At 37.7% G+C, this 21558-nt stretch overlaps 1 protein-coding gene across 18 annotated transcripts in view; it reads left to right on the top strand.

Annotated features, from left to right (window-relative positions):
- Positions 1-14006, top strand: part of LOC132774264 (protocadherin beta-16-like) — a 143751-nt gene extending 129745 nt beyond the window's left edge. For 14 of the 18 annotated variants that reach the window (XM_060774185.2, XM_060774186.2, XM_067467725.1 and 11 more), the window contains one exon: positions 11329-14006. In XM_060774185.2, coding sequence (XP_060630168.2) covers positions 11329-11448 — 120 coding nt within the window. In that variant the 3' untranslated portion in view covers positions 11449-14006. Of the gene's footprint in view, positions 1-2897; positions 5264-10802; positions 10822-11328 lie in introns of those variants that run through there. The other 4 variants (XR_009631389.2, XR_010909842.1, XM_060774198.2 and 1 more) reach the window with 3 other exon arrangements.
- The last annotated feature ends 7552 nt before the right edge of the window (positions 14007-21558 follow it).

The following is a 21558-nucleotide window of genomic DNA, read 5'->3' as shown; positions in this document are numbered from 1 at the left end:
AATAAAGAGATCCAAAGGTATTCAGCTATCACCTCGCAGACTTCACATGTCAGAATAGCAATTTTCGCTAAATCTCTGGGAAGAACAGATTTTATAGGAAATAAAAATAGCTCAGAAATGGCACCCAACCAGACTTAGCTTGGAAAGAAAAAAACTAAACCTCCCCACCTTGTGTTATCCCCCCCCCCCCCCGCCTTGGGTTATGTGTAGTCCTAATGAAAACTGCCAGCACTCCAAGTACAATAAATCTTCTATGCATATATAGAACCTCACTCAAAGTTGTATAGCTTGCTCAAAAAGAAGATGTGCTAGGGGATTTTCTAGGGTAGTAGTTCTTGTGTGGCTGCCCACTGGAGCATCTGACTCCCATGTTGTTATTGTTATTTCCTGTTTTCATGAAATTTGAGATAGTAAGTGTGCATTTCCTTCTGAGCTTCCATCCAGGCCCTGACTAGAATCACAGTGAGACCCAGCAATTCTTTGCCTTAGCCAAGGACATATATCATACTATATGGGAAGACAACACAACCCTGATTCCCATGATTCCCTTCCCTTTTTTAATCCTTAATAGTGATTCCATTGGATTTTTTAAAAAACTTAGCATGTTATTTTTATTCAGACTATTAAATTTATTACGTTACTTTTTGCTGTATCTTGAGGCCAAGGAAAGATGAAGCTTTCGTATAAGGGATATTTGAAGTCAGGTCAGTCGGTCTGTGAACTTGATGCCTTTATCTTTCAGAAAAGAACTTTGTACTATAGCAAGCACAACATGTTGTTGTGAGGCAGGATGGCCATCTATCAGTGTTATTTTGATAGTCCATTTCCTGTATGGCAGGGGATTGAGCTACGTGGCCCATGTGGTCCTTTCCAACTCTATTATTCTATGATTCTAAGAAGCATTGCTAACAACAAGGCAGCAGGAGACGACGGGATCCCAGCTGAACTGTTTAAAAACCTTAAAAGATGATGCTGTCAAGGTGATGCATGCCATATGCCAGCAAATATGGAAAACACGAGAATGGCCATCAGACTGGAAAAAATCAACTTATATCCCCATACCAAAAAGGGGAAACGCGAAAGACTGCTCAAACTTCTGTACAGTGGCCCTTATTTCTCATGCCAGTAAGGTAATGCTCAAGATCCTGCAAGGAAGACTCCAGCAATACATGGAGTGAGAGTTTCCAGATGTTCAAGCTGGGTTTAGAAAAGGCAGAGGAACAAGAGACCAGATTGCCAATATCCGCTGGATAATGGAGAAAGGCAGGGAGTTTCAGAAAAACATCTACTTCTGCTTCATTGACTATTCTAAAGCCTTTGACTGTGTGGATCATAATAAATTGTGGCAAGTTCTTAGTGGGATGGGCATACCAAGCCACCTTGTCTCTCTTCTGAGGAATCTGTACAAGGACCAAGTAGCAACAGTCAGAACTGACCACGGAACAACAGACTGGTTCAAGATTGGGAAAGGCGTACGGCAAGGCTGCATCCTCTCACCCAACCTTTTTAACTTGTATGCAGAACACATCATGCGATGTGCGGAGCTTGATGAATGCAAAGCTGGGGTGAAAATTGCTGGAAGAAACATTAACAACCTCAGATATGCAGATGACACCACTCTGATGGCCGAAAGCGAGGAGGAGCTGAGGAGCCTTCTAATCAAGGTGAAAGAAGAAAGTGCAAAAGCCGGGTTGCAGCTAAACATCAAAAAAACCAAGATTATGGCAATAAGAATGATTGACAACTGGAAAATAGAGGGAGAAGATGTGGAGGCCCTGACAAACTTTGTATTTCTAGGTGCAAAGATTACTGCAGATGCAGACTGTGGCCAGGAAATCAGGAGACTCTTACTTCTTGGGAGGAGAGCAATGCCCAGTCTCAATAAAATAGTAAAGAGTAGAGACATCACACTGGCAACAAAGATCTGCATAGTCAAAGCCATGGTATTCCCTGTAGTAACCTACGGATGTGAAAGCTGGACCTTAGGGAAGGCTGAGCGAAGGAAGATAGATGCTTTTGAACTGTGGTGTTGGAGGAAAGTTCTGAGAGTGCCTTGGACTGCAAGAAGATCCAACCAGTCCATCCTCCAGGAAATAAAGCCCAACTGCTCACTGGAGGGAAGGATACTAGAGACAAAGTTGAAGTACTTCGTGCACATCATGAGGAGACAGCAAAGCCTAGAGAAGACAATGATGCTGGGGAAAGTGGAAGGTAAAAAGAAAAGGGGCCGACCAAGGGCAAGATGGATGGATGGCATCCTTGAAGTGACTGGACTGACCTTGAAGGAGCTGGGGGTGGTGACGGCTGACAGGGAGCTTTGGCGTGGGCTGGTCCATGAGGTCATGAAGAGTCAGAGACGACTGAACGAATGAACAGCAGCAACAACAATGATTCTATGAAAATGCAGTGTAGTTTGTTGATAGTCTTGATCATAGGCATCATGAGTAAAATAACAAAATATATTCTGTTTATTTTCTGATGGGTCTATTTTTTTCTTTATCCACAGATAGGAAATAATACCCTCATTTTTAAATGCTGAACTTTCAATAACATACATTCTAATCTAATATTAAACTGTGAGCTGCCATACAGTTGCTCATATACAATCATAATATTATTTTCGTGAATGAACCACCAGATGGCAGTGTTTGCAAACATATTCATTTTCATTTGGAATCTTTCACTGACTTAAGTGTATGAAAGCCATTTTCAGACAAAACCGAATGAGATGGGAACAGGATCCTTTGTCTTTGATGGAACTATAAAATTCAACACAATAAGAGTGTTGGCCAAGACAAAACAGAAATAATTTTCATTCTGAAGCCTTGTATATAGAAGATTTTAGCCTGGAAGAAGTAGGACCATGGAAGGTTGCTTGAAAAACAGCCCAGGTCTGTATCTCTTGGTTTTGATCTCTGTGTCTAGAGTAATGTGTATTTCTATTCATTATTCTGTGCCTGAAGAGAAGAAGACTGGGTTCCTGGTGGCAAATGTGCTCAAGGATTTGAAACTGGGAAATGAAGAGCTCTCTGCTCGCAGAGCCCAGCTTGTGTCTAAAAGCTCTAAGCAATATTTCCATCTTGATACACACTCCGGGAATCTGCTGATAAAAGACAAAATCGACAGAGAAGCTTTGTGTGGCCAGACTGAACCATGCTTATTACTGTCAGAAATTGTGTTGGAAGACCCACTACAGTTCTACAGCATTGAAATAAAGATAGAAGATGTGAATGATAATGCTCCAAGGTTCTCTAAAGATGAATTTACACTTGAAATCCCAGAGAATGTTCCCATCAATACTCTATTTTCTTTGGAATCTGCTCAAGATATAGATTTGGGTAAAAATAGTGTCCAAAATTACACCCTTAGTCCCAATGAACACTTCCAGTTGGAAGTAGAAGAGGATAATAGCCAACACAAGTATTTGAACCTTCGTTTGGTGAACTCTTTAGACAGGGAGGAACAGGAAGAGTTTGAGCTCACTCTTACAGCTGTGGATGGAGGGAAACCACAGAAAACAAGCACGGTTCAGATTAATGTGAGCATTCTAGACATAAATGATAACTTTCCCCAGTTTTCTCAGACTGAATACAAAGTGACATTAAAAGAAAACAGCCCTCAGGGTACTTTGGTCACCAGAGTGAAAGCTGTAGATACGGATTTTGGATCAAATGCAAAGATCACCTACTCCTTCCATCAGGTGAGTGAAAAAACACAGATCTTGTTTCGTTTGGATAAAGATACAGGAGTAATCACGGTATGGGAAGAAATTGATTATGAAAAAGAAAACAGTTACAACATGAACATCAAAGCAACTGATGGAGGGGGTCTTTCCAGGAACTGCAAGGTCCTGGTGGAAGTTGAGGATATGAATGACAATGCCCCAGAAATCTCTGTCTTATCCCTGAAGAGTATCATACGAGAAGATTCTGCTCTGAATTCAGTAGTTTCCCTCTTCAGTGTTACTGACCGAGACTCTGGAGACAATGGCAAATCAATCTGCTCTGTAGATATGAACCTCCCATTTGCATTGACAATGGCCATGAATAACTACTACCAGCTTGTCATCCAAAGTCCTCTGGATAGAGAGAAAATCACAGAGTATAATGTCACAATCACAGCCATGGATCGGGGCTCTCCTAGGCTCACCTCATCAAGAATAATACATGTGCAAATCTCTGATGTCAATGACAACTCCCCAACATTTGACAAGCCTTTATTTGAAATGAAGATAAGAGAAAATAATATTCCAGGAATGCTGATTGGCTCAGTCCATGCTATTGATCTAGACATAGAGCAGAATGCCAAACTGATCTACTCACTTTTGCCTGAGAAGATTCATGATGACTTTGTAGCATCTTTTATTTCCATCAACACTGAAACTGGAAATATTTATGCCCTCAGATCTCTGGACTACGAACTTATAAAAGATCTTAAAGCCACAGTGAGGGCAACTGATGGTGGTATTCCTCCCCTGAGCTCTGATGTTACTGTTCATGTCACTGTCATAGACGAAAATGACAATGCTCCCTTCTTCCTGTATCCTCTTCAGAACAGCACATCATCCTGTAATGAACTACTTCCCAAAATGGCAGAAGCCGGATATCTGGTCACCAAAGTTGTGGCCGTGGATGGAGATTCTGGTCAGAACTCTTGGCTTTCCTATGAAATTCTGAAGGCCACAGACCCTGGTCTTTTCAGCATAGGAGCCCAGAATGGAGAAGTGAAAACTAGGAGACCAGTGATCGAGCGTGACACCAACAAACAAAGGCTTGTTATTGCAGTCAGAGACAATGGTGTCCCTCCTCAGACCAGCACTGCAATGCTCAATGTTCTTCTGGTGGATGGCTTTTCTGACCCTTACCTGAAGGTGGTGGATGTCCGTCAGCAGGACCCTGAAGATCAGGAAACCTTGACTCTGTACTTGATAATCTGCCTGGCATCTGTCTCTTTTGTTTTTCTATTGTGCATTGTTTCCTTTGTTGGAATCAAGATGTGCAAGAAAGACCATGGCAGCAGTTTTATTGTTGCTCCTCCTCACTTTCCACCTGTCATTCCAGAGAACTGTACTGATTCCCAGAGTGGATCACTTTCCAGGAATTATCCATATGATGTTTGTTTAACCAATGGAACCCTGAGCAGTGAGTTCAGATTTCTTCGGCCTCTCATTCCTGTTTTTTCTGTGCCAGACCCAAACGGTCTTGCGCCTTCTGGTTCCCAAGGAATTCCTGAGCTGCTTGATAACAAAGAATCAAAAGATGGGGTAAGCAAAATTCAATATGGTGAAACCTGTTAGAGGTGTCTATGGATTTTTTTTTTAATTTTGTAACCATGGAGAGAGTTTAGAGATCTCCTGGCTCTGACAATTCAGTCTTCTCTGTAGTGGGTTTATCAGTAGATCCTGTAACCATGTTTGACAGGATTCCAAATTACGGTGAGTTTATAGCTACTTCCATGTGGACATTGTTAATAATATTATAATAATAAACTTTATTTAATACCCTGCCACCATCTCCCCAATGGGGACTTGGGGCGGCTTACATGAGGCCAAGCCCAACAGCATATTATAATAAATTAAAACCAAAACTCAATAACAACCTTGCTGATCTTACCCAGGATGAGAGTGAGCACAACCAAAGTATATATTCATAGTTCCCTTTAAATGATAGTGTCTCTCAGTCATGCTTATGGTCAGTGTGGAATTGAGGTTGTTTTTGCACTGTTTGCTAAAAATAATAGTAATCAATGCATTTTTAGATTTGTTTCTTCACAACACCATTCTTGTGATTCTTCATGTGGTACTTTGTTGCTAAATTATAAAGTGTCCTTATTTTTTAAAGACTTGTAATGGGTCGTGTTTGATTTTGCTTCCCCTTCACCCTGTGCTTCTACGTCTCTTTTCCAATGAATTTTATTATTATTCCACTGAGATACATTTTATGGGTGTTTGTAGAGTAGTGTGATGGTGGTATCTTGGTCACTGTTTCATCACCATGCATTACAGGATCACATTCCCTGTAGTTCTTTTCCTTGACCTTCAGGATATATCAGTTTATTTTCCTTGTAGGGATCCTCCCAAACTTTAAAATTGTCAGTTTGAACCATGTCGACACAGTTTTGGACGTACTGCTCAGCTGCTGCTGGGTTTCCAGTTGATGCATGGCTACATTTGCAACAGGAGCCCTGCATTCAATCATTAATGTGGGTAAAGAGGATGCAGGATTTACTCCAGTGCTTTCAGGAAGCTCTGGAATCATTCCAGAGTTTTGAAGGTGTGGACAGCTGGATCTGGCTGAATCCACTGTCTATGCTTCCAATGGAAATTTTAAAAAGAAAATTTAAAAATGAAATTTGATACCAAAGCATAAATGAGGTTTATTGGATTTGGTTTGTAACCACAGTAACCTTTTAATGAAGAATGTATTTTGTAGCATCTTTATATATCAGCTGGAATGTTGTGTAGAATTTGTCTATTAATTGAAGATGTTTAGCTTTTAAAAGTTGTAGGGTTAGGGAAACAAATAAAAATACCTTCTGCCATTGGTTAACTGACAAAATCACCAAAAGAGAGAAATCATTGTCTCCTTCTCCGTCTTCTTCCTGCTAAAACATTTACCGTATGACAAATCAAATGGTATATTTTCTGACCTAAGGAAAGCAACTTGGCTATGTTTTTTTCTATTTTGTTTCTTGTTTTCAAGTCACAGTTTTCTTCACTGGGATATTTTTGGGATTATTTTGCCGCCCTGGGAAAGAAAAAGTATAATGGGAACAAAAATCATGTCAGAAATATTAAAAATTACCTAGGTATTTTTAATTACAAAAATGTGAGTCAAGCACTGAAAGGGTTAAATGGATGCAATGACTCAGCAAAGCTGCAGTTCAATATAAGCAGGTGTGCCTGTTACTTAGCAACACCTCAGTGTGAGAGAACGCCTCAGTGGGAGAATAGCCCCGAGAGTATGAGATAGACCTCCTTATGAGAAGGCCTCATGTGTGAAACTTCACTGTGATGGTTGAACTTTATTTGTGTTATGGAAACCTTATTTTTGTAAGTAGTGCAACCATATTATTTTGCTATAAAGAAAAGCCTCCTATGGAAGAGATAACATAGGTCTGTGTGTTTTTGTTTTTGTATTACTTTGGGCTACTGATGATGGATCATGCTGCTGCTAAGTTACTTTGCTATATATTTATGAGGAGGGTCTTTTGTTAATAAGCCCACTCGCCCACCAAATCATTCTTTAATATTTGTTCAATATAATCTCTAATTTTAAAATTGTTTGAATACTTCCTTGAAATACATTTTCCGTTCCACAGTTCCTACTTCATTATGCTCGGAAGATAATTAGTTTAAGATGAGACAACTGCTTAAACCAATTAGTGGGTAGCTAGGCTCAGTGCTTGAGGAATTCACATTTTCTCATTTGGACCCCAAACTGCAGTAAAATCTAGGTGTGGCATTTTTATATTAATTTTATTGTGTTTGTGTGTGTGTGCCTACCTTCAAATCTCCTGACAAAATGTGTGTTGACCCCATGAACTTCATGGGGTTTCCTTAGATAATGAATACTCAGAAGTGGTTTTCACAGTTCCTCTGAAATATAGCCCACAGGAGCTTGTATTGATTAGTCGTATCCCATACAAGAACTAACTAGGCTCAGCTTCTAAAATTAAGAGGGAATCTGGTGTATGTAGACTAGTTGGGCAAGCACAATATATGACCAGTTTTCAAAACATAAACGACATAAATGAAAAACTACTACTGTTAATAGTGGCATTAATACTAAATGGAACTAAAAGTAATAATATAGTCAAAAAATCTAGTGAATAATTCAATAAAACACTTTAGATCATTATAATGTTAAAGGCAATGAGCTGTGGTGTGTGATATTTCTCCCATCCAATGTCTGAAAGGAGTTCGGAATATCATGAATATAAGTTTAGGCACATTTCCCTGTCAATACATCTAGTTGTTTGGAGAATTTGACCAAGGAAAGCAGACAATTAGGGAAGGTTTGTAATGTCTTCAAAGGAGACATATTTTCAAATATTTCTTGCGTTTTTAGATTTATAGATTTAGATTGGTTTTGTATCTTATGTTATTTTATTTTCTGATTTTCTGTTGTGTTTTTGTGTTATATTGTGTTTTCTGTATTGATGGGCGTGGCCTCATGTAAGCCACCCGAGTCCCCTTGGGGAGATGGAGGTGGGGTATAAATAAAGTTTATTATTATTATTATTATTATTATTATTATTATTATTATTATATGAAACATAAATAAATCTCATAGGGATAAATACTGTATATACTTGCGAATAAGTTGACTTCATGTATAGGTCAATGGCAGATTTGGGGGCCAAATTATGATTTTGATATGACCCATGGATATGGTTATTCCACAAGAGGGAAGAAAGTACCTGCATCATCATTTCAGGGGGGTCAGACACCAAACATTACAAAAATGTGTTCTATTGATAAAAAATGGAATGAAGTTTTGAAATACCCTATACTAATACTCTCAGCTCTCTGATATGGAGAGCTAGTAATCCCATGCCTACCCATATGCCAGGAAGTGGAACTGTGTTTTTACCCAAGGGCTACAATTGTTTCTTTCCTTCTACAAAATTGTGGACTTGCATTGGCTTTTAGGTCACCACTTTGGGCAGTCTTGACCTAATGGAATTGACCAAAGGGGTAGTGACCTAAGACTGAATCCTAAACTGTGCCAAGGTCACAGAGTAAGGTGTGAGTGTTGTTTAAATAGAACACATTTTTTGTAATGTGTTTTGAGATCTTTTAAGTCCTCCCATTACTACAAAATGTTTGCTTCTAGATACTGATTCATTTTTTTTTGGTCTCAAGATCAACCCGACTATATTTTTGGGTGGTGTGTGATGTTATGTTGAAGTGAAAATGTCTGGTATGGGAAAGGGAGTAGGTAGGTGATCACAATATAAAGGCTTTACGGGGCCATAAAAGATAGCTCAACAAACTTGCACTCTGTTAAAAGAAATGCTCACAGTCATGTTCATTCTGGTCCTGTACTGCTATCTGGGGGAAAAGGGATGTTTGTTTTGGATGTGAGGATGTCAAAACCCTGCTATGCATTTTACATTGGAATGATAGGACCTGATTTTGTCAATGCTTTAATCAACTTCTTTCATGCTGAACTGTTTATTGTATGTGAGTTGACACCAATACACCACTTGCTTCAAGGGAAGGGGAGGAGAGATGTGGCTGGGAAGAAATAATGTTTTGCGTTAAAAGTCAAATGAGAGGAAAGCTCATGAAAATATTGAACTACTTGTGGTTAAGTATACTATGCAGCTGAGATTATTTCAATTCTGACAACAATTGTGTACTGTGATCAACCTTTGTTTCCTGAATCAACCTGTCTTAACACACTGAAGTATTTCTAGAATGGAAATTTCAAGTAATTTACAGCAGTTTGTCTATAATAGTATATAGAGAATATAGGAAAGTACCTCAATTATCACATGTGATAATGCGCTTCTTGTGAATGGTTTTCAGACACTATGTGATGTTATGGTTCTGCCAACTGGATCCATACATTTTTAAAGAAGATTCTATCCAATAAAGAAATAATCTAATATGGGTATTTTAATATGAAAGTATGATTAGTATTTCAAGGGATATTAGGATGCCAAGATTCTTTATCTGATTATCTATTTGTCTCATTTCTTGTCCTTTCTTTCCTTTCCTGCTTCTTTTAGTAGATGTCGAGATAGTCAAAACGTGGGATTACCAGAAAGAAAGGGTAATTTCTTCCTCTGGGATTTTGAACTGTGATATTTATGAATTTCCAAGTTTCACTTGGATTCTTTTTCAATATTTATGAGGGTGTTTTTGACAAATGGATCTGGGAGACAATGCTTCATAACTATGGTAGAATAACCAGAAAGGAGATAAATATTATTAGTAGAGATAGGAAAAGCATTCCTACAAAAGGTAATCTTTTATTGGTTAAAAGACTTTTTTTTTTACAAAAGATATAGGTATTAGGAACAATCAATAAGAAAATAGAATTGTTATTATCCAGTGAATGTCAGTAAAGACAGACCAGCTATTATGAGGTTTCAGTTTGGATTCAGAGACCAGATCAGGTCCAGTTGGATTCAGATTGATTTGAATCAAATCAGACCAAGGTCCAAATATTTTCATTTGGTTTCAAACTTAAATGGCTGGACATGCACAACTCGAAAAATCGTCCAACTGCTCTATTACAACTACATGCTATTTTTGTTTATGTGTTTGGTGTATGTTTTTTTGTATTGGTGTTTTTTTCCATGCATTTTATTGTATCTATTTTATGTTCATATGCTTTGACTTTGTTGTACATTGCTTCAAACCATCAGGAGAGGTGAATAATAATAATAATAATAATAATAATAATAATAATAATAATAATAATTGTTGTTGTTGTTGTTTAACTAATTAATTCCAGTGAGTGCAGAGGTTCATTATAAACTATACAGCTCCCTAATGATCTTTAGTGTCCTAAGCTAATGTTAGGCAGGACTTTTTTTTTGAGGGGGAGAAAAGAATTTTTGAAAGCAGGATATTTTAAAAAGTTAATGAGTTATTTGCAAATGTAATGATCTCTTTTGGTAGAGCCTGGAAGCAAATTCTGTCTGGCTAAATCAGACTTAATCTGAGCAGATCATAGAACTGTGCTCTTAGTATTAGAAGTGAAGTGAAGACAAATTATAATTATCTTTAAAAGATTTCTCTTTTCTCATTATCACTGATGACCATGTTAATTCTTTTTATTTCTCAGACTTGCAAGATCACCACAGGTATGCTCCATTTCATATGCACTTCGGTCTGGTAAAATCAAGTAACGAATTGATAGTCATTTTAGAAGGAACTCAAGGTTGTATAGTTATTTCCTGGATTTTCTTTATCACTTTTATGTCAATACTAATGACTGTATCCACCCACTGTTTTTTCTTCCATTATCCTCTCCCATGTGTGAAGAAGAGAAGAGCCAGAGACTACAGATATTAACTCTGCCTATGGATTCTTTTTCCTCCTCAGTTTGATGGGAAATTATTCATTAAACAAGAAACTTGCTTCTGCTGAAAATACAAAATGTGACATACTAGCATGGATATAGCACTCCTTCAGTTCATACTGAGTTTCAGAAATTATTTAGCTTTTTCTTTTCTTATCTTTGTGTCAACCAAGACATCTGACTGCATTTGATTTCAGACAGAACACTTCTGGTTGCAATATAATGCCCTTGGCTGCATTTACCTAATGTTTCATAAAAATTTACATTGCATTCTTATTATTCTTTACAGGGCCAAGCTTCTCTCTCTGAAGACGCAGCGCCCAGATCAGGAGGCCCAAGTTGCACAGTTAATCAAGCCATAGGTGCAAATGTAAACTCAGGTCAAAATGACTGGCTTTCCTATCAATAGAAGAGGATAATCCACTCAGCCCATCGTCTTTTCTCTGCAGGAAGAAAAAAAAAAGGGTCAAGAGACAAAGATTCAGGCAGCCAGAGGACATGGGTCCTCTTCCTTAAAACGAAAGACATCAAGCATGAAGACTTGAAAATGCTTTTGTTTCAGCCAAATTGAAATGAACAGGAGTGCCCTCATGGTGCTCCCTTTTATTTCAATTGGGTCTGTGTAAGAGAATTTAGAGTTGAATTGTGACCATACACTTCCCAGGTATATAACTGCTTAATTATTTATGTTCTATAAGATTTTGCAATAGACTACTGCTTTCCTGGCTAGCTTTTAAAGAAATATAGGAGACCCTATTGCATGCTTTTTGCTGTTGTGATTCAACCTTTGTTTATAATCATTAGACTTTCTTTCTGCTCTTCTCAAAATATTTTCAGTGGCTTATACCAACCTTTCAGGAGTTCTAGTCATTGATTTTTCTCATATAGAGTATTTTAAAGCAGCTGTTATTCATGAATTCCTAGCAAAACAACTGAATGAATACACTTAATGATAAAAAGAAGAAAATGGTGGACACCATCCAGAAAGAATTGGAAAGAAATGGCAGTTTCATAAAAGAAGAGTAATTCTATTCATTTCAGTTCCAAGTGGAAATTTTATTTCTCAGAAAACTGTACTGTTTATTTCCTAGTTGTATTTTAAATTATCTGTGCACTTGCCTGTCTGAATGCTTACCACTTTCTGTGAATTTTACCACTTTTTGTAAAGATATTTGTGCTGGTAACTTTCCTTGTGTTCACGTGTCCGAACATGCATATCACGTTGCCTGAGATTTCAGGGCCCAAACATCAACGTTGTTGGGCTTATGGTGGCACAGGGGCAGGACTTCTGATGTTATGGGAGAGGGGGCAGGAAATGTTGGCAGATAAGCCAAAACTTATTCTGCTTCAGCTCATTATGGTAAAATGCATGAAGGCAATTGGGCTGAGTGAAATCAAAAATAAGATAAACCCAACCAAACAGGTAATGGGAATATCAAACTCAGGAGGAAGAATAATTGGACCAAGATCCTACATCAGGAGATATAACTACAGAACCTTAGCTTTATCCCTGTAGCCACAACTTCCAATGACTGCCCCCTTACCCAAAAACATCCACCTTACAAGCAGTGCATCTTGTCCCAATATGACCATTTCTATGCTGCTAAAAAGGCAAGGAGGCACAACACTGCTTCAGAGATATGTTTCGGGAGACCTTTTGTTATTTTGTGATCAGAAGAGATATATGACCTATGCACTGGCCATTAAAATGAATTGCAGTTGTGTGAGTCACTCTTTCAGCACTGCAGTTCATGAATAGCATGCCAACCCAGGTATTTTTGGTAGGTAGAATAATATGTCTAGTATCTGCAGTAGTTGCAAGTACTCTCACTAGGGCTCGCAGTCCATGTGGCCTTAACCTACAGGGAATCTTTTGAACACGGTTTTTTGAGGGGCCCTGTGCAGCTGCTGAAACTTATAGATGGCTCACCACCAGCAGTCAAGGTCATGTACGGGTTCTACAACACAAAAGCTTAGGGATTGTGACATGTGCTCCATTCCTCACTTTCATTAAATAGCATCTTGATCTTAAGTGCATGCACCCACCATCTCTTCCCTTAGTTCCTTGTCCTCATTCCTGGGTTTTTGGCACGCCAACATTGCACATACAGTCCCTTCACACTAAGAATGAGAGCCATCTTGGAATGGGCGGAGGTGTATGTCCAGAGCTTAAAATGGCCTTGCATATAAAAATAATACTTTCTCCAGTATTATTTGCCCGAGATTTGTCTTTCCACCAGGAGACCTGGAGAATTATAGCAATTCCTTGAGATTTCAGGTGGTAATGTGAGAACTGGCAACTGCAATACGCACACTATCTATCTATCTATCTATCTATCTATCTATCTATCTATCTATCTATATTCCCCTGAGTAAAATACAGGTTAAGAAATATATGGAAACTAATCCTTTGATGCAATTAGAGGAGAATTAAACCTGCTGCATTTGAAAATGATACTGTGCCCACTTATTCATGTTCCAAGGTGAGCAAAAAAACAAGGGACCATTCAGATAAACCCAACTGTAAACCCCTAATGAAGTGTTACTGTAAACAGTTCTTAAAAGTAGTACAGGCTCTACTATGACTGTGTGCTTTTAAAGTTAAGTGTTTATGCAGTTGTGTGGGCTGGATAGAATTTTCTGCAAACCTTTTTGCTTTGGGAATTGTGCTATGCTTGGACAGTGTCAATAATTCACAATGATAGAGCATTATGAAACCTGTTTGATGAACAAATAGCTAATAGTCTTATAGTGAAAGCAAGCTAGGTAGTATAAGAGTGCAATTCACACGCAACTGGAACAATCATGAAAATACACTATTTTCTTAAAAATGTGAAATGCACCGATTTCTTGTTATGCGCTGTCTTTTTGTGTTATGATTAAATAAACGGTGTAGTTTTTCATATTGTTTGCTAAATTTAATATTGAGTTTGTATTATGTATTTAAAATAAACACAATTTCTAAAATCTGTGAATAGAAATCATTTCTGAAACATAGCCCAAAGTTGTAACCACACGGTTCATATCCATAATGAAATTATTCAGTTTTTAAGAGATAACAATTAATGGAAAAGTAACTTAGCCAGCATATTTATTCTTAAAAGCAAAGGAATATGGTATATTAATTTGAAGAACCTTTATGCATTTTTTCATCACTTGCATATTAACATAATTTCAATAACATTAAAATTTTCAGTACTACAAATGTTTTGAACATTTTTGTAGGTGTCTATCTCTCCTTATCATCACAGGGATTCCTTTGTGAGTAAACATTTGAAATACACAGTTTCAGGGAGTAAATTTTGAAGAGTATTATTGCTAATTATGAAATCAGTATATATCTCTGAATGTTTTAAGTGCCTTATAATATAGCAATCTCATAGATGTCAAACTTGTATAAACTTTGTATTACAAAGTGAGGAGTTAGTGAGCCACTGTGCTCTCTTCTAACTTTATGATATAAACCAACCTGGACACAGCGTATTATTTGAGAACACAGAAATGCTGGACCACTCTCACAAACACCATGTCAGACTTCACAGAAGCCACTGAAATCCATAAGCATGTGGACAATTTCAACAGAAAGGAGGAAACCATGAAAATGAACAAAATCTGGCTACCAGTATTAAAAAACTCTAAAATTACAACAGCAAAACAACAGAGAGGAAAAATCAGGAACATCTAATCACCTCTCATCAAAAGATTGCCCCAGGCACTGCCAGGCCATAAAAGGAGGAAATGCCTCTAGAACATGGCCATATAGCCTGAAAAAACCTACAACAACCCAGTGATTCTGGCCATGAAAGCCTTCGACAATACATTTATGATATAAACATTGCTAAACAAGAAATTTAAAATGTAAATGTAAACATTGCATATGAAGTGGCAGGAATGTAACATAGATAACTGGATAATAATTTGCTCAGGAAATACAAATCTAAGAAGCGAAGGGTATGGTATTAACAAAGAAGAGAGATGTAGGAATAACCCCCAGTGGCTACAATGCTTAGACCAATTATAACAATAGGAAAATCCATTTCCAAATGTATGCTCCAGGTACAGTGGCAGAACAGGAACCAATTAAAAAACTTAATGCTGGAGTCTAGAAAAACATGGATCATCTCATCAAAAGACAAAATAAGAAACAAAGCAGAACCAAACACTGCATACGTGAACATTATCCAATGGCCAGCCAGTATAGCTATCAAATGGACTACATTGTGTGATGCGCGGGATTGTTAACTGTTTTATATCTGGCATTGAATTTCTGCTGTTCTTGTTGGTTGTGAACCGTCGTGAGTCGCCTTCGGGCTGAGAACAGCGGTATATAAGTAAAGTAAATAATAAATAAATAAATAAATAAATACATCATTGGAAGCAGAAGACCGAGAAGCTGCATTCTCTCTGTAAAACAAGACTAAGAGAAAATTGTCATCCAGAACACTGCTGATTCCCAAATTAGAATAAAACTAAAGCATGCCAAATCAATCATTATGCCACAATACAACCTGGAGAACACTCTTGTAGATTAAACCTATCATGCCTGGGAACAAGACGTACTCTGGACTGAAACCAGTGCCATTGTGAGAGAAGAATACCAACGTACATTGTTTGCAACCAGAAAGGAAATAAAAGTGTCTTTGGATCTCAGATGAAACTCTTCAAACAGTTATAGACAGACAAGAAATAAAAGGGTTAGATTCCTGAATGCAGCTACTCAGCAACTTCTGCAAAGGACACCAAAATAAGTAGAACAAGAGTGCTCTTCTGCAAGATCTGAGAAATCAAAGGGAAATTGAAACCAAAAGTGGGAACGCTATACAAGCATCAGGCACACACTACATGATCAAGAAGAAATGAAAAGATAGTAGAAGCAATACAGTGAGGAATTACTTAAGAGAAATAAAAGGATGACATCCATTAAAAAAAGAACTATTTGAAGATGAACATAGAATTCTCGAAAATGAAATGGAAACTGCAAAGAAAGTACTTGGGAAAAATAACATACCAATAGAATTTTTTCATGGAATAGAGACAGAATTCATTCAAATTCTAAATAGTATCTGTCAACTACTATGGAACTTATTAACAACTAACAGCACTCCATGTAGTCATGCCGGCCACATGACCTTGGGGGTGTCTACAGATAATGCTGGTTCTTCAGCTTTGAAATTGAGATGAACACCAACCTACAGAGTCAGACATGACTGGACTTAATGTCAGGGGAAAACCTTTACCTTTACCTACTATGGAAAGCAAATCAGTGACACCCAAATTGAAAACACCCCCTATGCATTCTGAACCCCAAGAAAGAGGAAGCTAAGGATTGTAGTAACCATCAGACCATTGCATTAGCCTCTCGGATAAGTAGAGCGATGCTCAAAATTTTACAAGAAAAAGTATTTTCTATATATGGATGCTTTCCAGATGTCCAAGTCAGTTTTGAAAAGAAATCTTCACAAGAATCAAATTACGAGTGTTGAATGAAAAGTAATGCCTCCGCCTTCATAACTCCTCAACAGATGGCAGTACTGGTATGCAACAGGTACTGGCTTATTCAGTAGACTCTCCTCTACAGCTCAATTTTGATGGGAAGCCTTAACATTGAACAGTTGTGTTGTTAAAGTGCAAAGTATGGATGCAACTTAAGCAACGTGCAGTCATTGAATTCTTGACAGCAAAAGGTGTCACCCCAAAGGGGATTCATCAGAGTATGCAAGCTGTTTATGGTGATTGTGTTGATATGAGTACTGTGCATTGTTGGGCAAGTAAGTTTAAAGATGTTTAGGTGGCAATATCTGACTTGCGTGACAAAAAAAAGAGTTGGATGTCCTGTGACAGCAACCACCGAGTTTCCCAAGCAAAAGGTTGACAGATTGATTCAGGATGATCGTTGTATCACTCAGATAGAAATAGGTGTGGGTCACATTATTGATTTGCTTGGCTATCAGAAGATCTGTGCATTATGAGTTGCGGAAACAGAGTGTCACCTTCTTCCATGACAGCTTCAGAAAACCTGTTCATCATTGGCAGAAATGTATCCAGTTGTCTGGTGATTACATGGAAAAGTGAATAGTGGTAGTTAAAGAGCACATTCTAAGGATTATTTCTGCATTTGATTTATTAAAATATTCCCATCCAAACCCAAGTAACGAAGGTGGAGGCATTACTTTTCATTCAACTCTCGTACAAACATGGGATAGTGGCTAGTCTGTGTTTATTAGAGTATTGCAAAGTATTTGATTATGTAGATCATGGAAAACTTGGACTGCTTTTAAAAAGAAATGAATGGGCCAATACATATACCTTGCGGAAGGGGTCACTATTAGTACAGAATATGGATAAAGATGTAGAGGGATAAGGAGTCAAACATGACTGCATTTTATCATCCTATCTGATTAATTTATATACATTATAAATCAAGTGGAAAGTTGGATTCAAAGTAGAGGAAAGAGTTGTGGAAAGGAACAAAAATAATTTAATGCACATAACACCATACTACTACCATAAGATTGCAGACTTTGAATGACCAAGGATGAAAATTCAAAGCACTAAGAAAACAAAAGCTTTAAGAAAACAAGAATAATTAGCACAGATGATTTTTAAAATTTTGAAACTTTTGAAGACATCAAAATAGTTATTTTCTGTTGACCACAACTGTAAATCATTAGTCAAGAAACCAGGGACTTGGAACGGCAGCTATGAAGGAAATAGATCCTCAAGTTTGAAACTATATTACTTAATATCAGAGTCAGAAACATACTTGCCATATTATTCAGTTTCTATGCATGGTTGTGAAAGCTGGACAGTGAAGAAAGTGACACCATAGATTGCAAAAAACCAAAAAAACAATCAAAATAATTTATGAGTTTGAGAACTAATCAAGTCTGAACTTTGCCTCAAAGTCCAATGGCTAAGTTGAAGCTATTGTACTTAGACACAGATTGTTTTTCTTCTATGGAAAGGAGGACCCAATAAGCTTCTGCTTGTATCGTATTTACTCTCCAAATAAAAGTCTGATACAAAAAACAAACAGCTACTTCCTTCTCAGTAGCTTTGCAAATTATAAAAACTCTGTTTCCTCTAAACATTAGGTGCAGGTTGGGTTAGCAGTTCTATGGCAGAGATTCAGCAAACATAACCCACCAGGCTTTGAAATGCAGAAAAAATATTACTTCATCTTGGCAGAAAGGTCCAAGGATAATATAGATTTCTCTAAATCCTCAATTATTTTCATGTTGCCCTCCCTTCTTAGACAAAGGGCAGCATATTCTGAAGGTAAGAATCATCGTATTTGAATGTGGTGGGGTCAGTATGCATCTTGCCTGTATACATTCAGTCAAAAAACCTTTGGGGTGCATACTAATAGAAATGGAGTATTTTCTAATGTGATGAGGTCCACTATCTATCAATCTATTTATATATAATTATAAACTCCAAAAACTAGGACCACTTTGAACTAAATTCTGGGTCAGTCAGAATTTTCCTCTGGTGCAAATTTCAGATTGAAAATAGCATTCAGATATTAAAAGTTTAATATACATTTTGCTATAATGTATAATTATCACTGACACAATATACAAGCATTCTAGTGAATTGCAACAATACATAACATACCTCCTGTTGTTCACTGGGGCCTCCCCATTGTAGAATGGCACTCATTGCATACCAAGAGACTACAGATCAAAATATATTGCGCATGGGGACATGTATATTGAGAAACATTGTGCAGGCTCTACTTTTGCAATAGCCTCAATGTCTTAGCCATATTTTAGTTCTCATGAGATCATTGCAGAGTCAACTTTGCAATGTCACATAAATCAAATGTATGCAATCGTAAGCCAGTTTACAATGACTTTCACATAGGATGCCAGCCATTATTTATATTTTATTAATGTTAGATAGGATCTGGTGTGATTCGGGTGCTAAAAAAGGTATTTGATAGTAAAACTGATAAATATAACACTAGAAATCACTATTTTTTAGTGTTAGAGAAGTGATTTGCATGGAAGTACCAACAATATTATGCCTGGGGGGTCAGTAAGGGATCATATAGCCCTGGCACTCCCAGCCAAGATTAGTCCCTAACTGACATAAGCATTCACTTCCATATAGATTGTCTCTGTGTCAATTTAATGTCTGTATTAGATTCACACACAATTCTTCAAGTAGACTTATTATTTTTTAAAAATTAGTTAATCCAGTACAAATTAGCCTTGGACAAAAAGGTATTGGCAAATCTTCTTGATGTCTGAGTCCCAGCAGCCAACTACCTTGGCCACCTCCTGCCTTCATTATTTCACATATATGCTATTTGGGATATACAGAACTATAGTAACAGTCCATCAATTGATAGATTTCATCCTTCAAGCTGTGTAGGATTGTGCTATATAGTACATAAACGATACTTTATCCTGGGAACCACACTTAACTCCACAGAAATCATCTTCACAGCATGAATTTTGGCCAACCAAGGAAGTGTAAAGTCAGCATAATCCAGTGGCAATCCAGTGAGCCAGTGTGGTGTACTGGTTGAAATGTTGGACTACTACTCTGGAGAGCAGTGTTTGAATTCCTACTCAGTCATGAAACGCACTAGAGAGCTCAGGATAAGTCACACTTTTCAGCCTCAAAGGAAGACAATGACAATCTTCTTCCGAATGAATCTCATCAAGGAACCCCTGCTATAGGTTTACTTTAGGGTCACCATAGATAAGAAACAGTGTGAAGCCACACGACAACAACAATTAGTGGAGGGCACATCCATACTATTCTAGGAAAAGAGAACACAATATTCTATGGATGTAGGCACAATCAAGTGGGAGGTACTAGAATTCTTATGTATTGTAGAGTAGTATTGAAAAATTACCCACCCCCACCCCCTTTTTTTTTTTTGGCCAGATTCACTTGTAGAGGGTCCCACATTTTGCCATGCCATTTGTCCAGCAAATTGACAAATGGCAAATTGATGCCTTGGAGTAAGTACTGTTGGACTAGTAGGATGAAGAGGATAAGGAAGAATCTGAGAAAGAACCTGACTCTCCAGGGATAAAAATAGTTCTCTATTGAAAGAGGGTCTATGGTGGTCAAATGAGCAATACAACAACAACAAAATATTTCATTTCTTACCAATCTCTCCCCAAGGCTTGAGATGAGTTATAACACTTAAAGGAAGGCCTATTTACATTAACCAAAAATTATGCCCCTCTGCAATATTACTTACCAAGTATCTCCCTTTAGACCTCTTCAGACGGGTGACTGGAATCGCCATGTGTCATGGTGAATCCAACTACCACCATTGGGGGGCTTGGGAAAACTGTTACCCCATGTCCTGCAAGGCCTGGCTTACTTTTAAGCCAATCCCACAGGGGGGAAGCGCCGACCATGTGCCCCCTTCCCCATTCCTTCTGGGACAACACAGAAAGCCTCTGTGTTGCCACAGCAGCAGCATACTCTAGTTATGAACTAGTTGATCCACAGAGCCTCACAAGCAGTTCCTTTGCATCATGAGATGGGAGCATGTGGGCTTCGTAGGTTAACTAGAGCTGAACTGGCATATGAAGCCAAAATAAGCCTCATTTGATGAGGTACTCAGTGTCTTGCAGGCATTAAAATGGGGAATGGGAGGTGTAGAATCTATTCCTGCTTCTTGTGAAGCCATACAGAGAACCAGAAACCCCTTTCCTGTACCTGACAATTGGAACTTTGGCTTGTGCCAGGGCAAACTCTAATCAGTGAAACCCAACAAAGTCAGTGAAATTCTTCACATGAGATAAATTTAAGTACTATAAAGACTTCCACCACTTTGGAACTTTGGCAACATGAAGAAACACCACATAAGCAATGACTAAATAAATTGTTTTCAAAAGTCCAATTTTGTTGAATATGAATTTATAACGCTTTGTGTTTACATAAAATGTTTGTGATTGGCTATAAAGACAGCATTAGATCATTTAGAACCAAACTGCATTTTTCTTCTTTTGAACAATTTCATTTTGAAGACTTCTGTGATGCATGAAGTCTTCAAACCCAAATCCACAGCTCTTTTTGAAATACAGATTTGGATTTGAAATCATTACATTTTTTCCCCATTTTTCAGATGTGCTTCAAATGCTTTTCTGATGCTTGAAGCAAGCTCATGTTACTTCCGTTTATACACATGGTTGTCTAAAAATATTCATTTACAGGTTGGAGTGGCACTTAACTCCATCAGGTTTGCTCCCCTTAGTCACATATCAGCTGCGGCCTGGAAACTGTTAATCTAAGATTAAATGTGATAGATTTTTCATCATTACAATAACATATGACCATAGTAAAAGAAATGAAGAAACAACAATTGCTAGATTTTGAATCTCGGTGGAAACAGTTCACCTGTTGCACATTTCCTTTTGCTTAATTAATTGCCCCTTTATTGCTATTACATCCAGGGCATCCAGATAATTTTATCTAAATGTCCTATTTAAGAGTGTGATTCTATGGTCAAATTAAAAAGAACAAAAGTTTTATCAAATGATGCTGA

Source organism: Anolis sagrei, chromosome 4 (assembly GCF_037176765.1).
Source record: "Anolis sagrei isolate rAnoSag1 chromosome 4, rAnoSag1.mat, whole genome shotgun sequence".
NCBI classification, from domain to species: Eukaryota; Metazoa; Chordata; class Lepidosauria; order Squamata; family Dactyloidae; genus Anolis; species Anolis sagrei.
The sequence above is the reverse complement of the archived record's forward strand: the minus strand, read 5'-3'. Positions and strand labels throughout refer to the sequence as shown.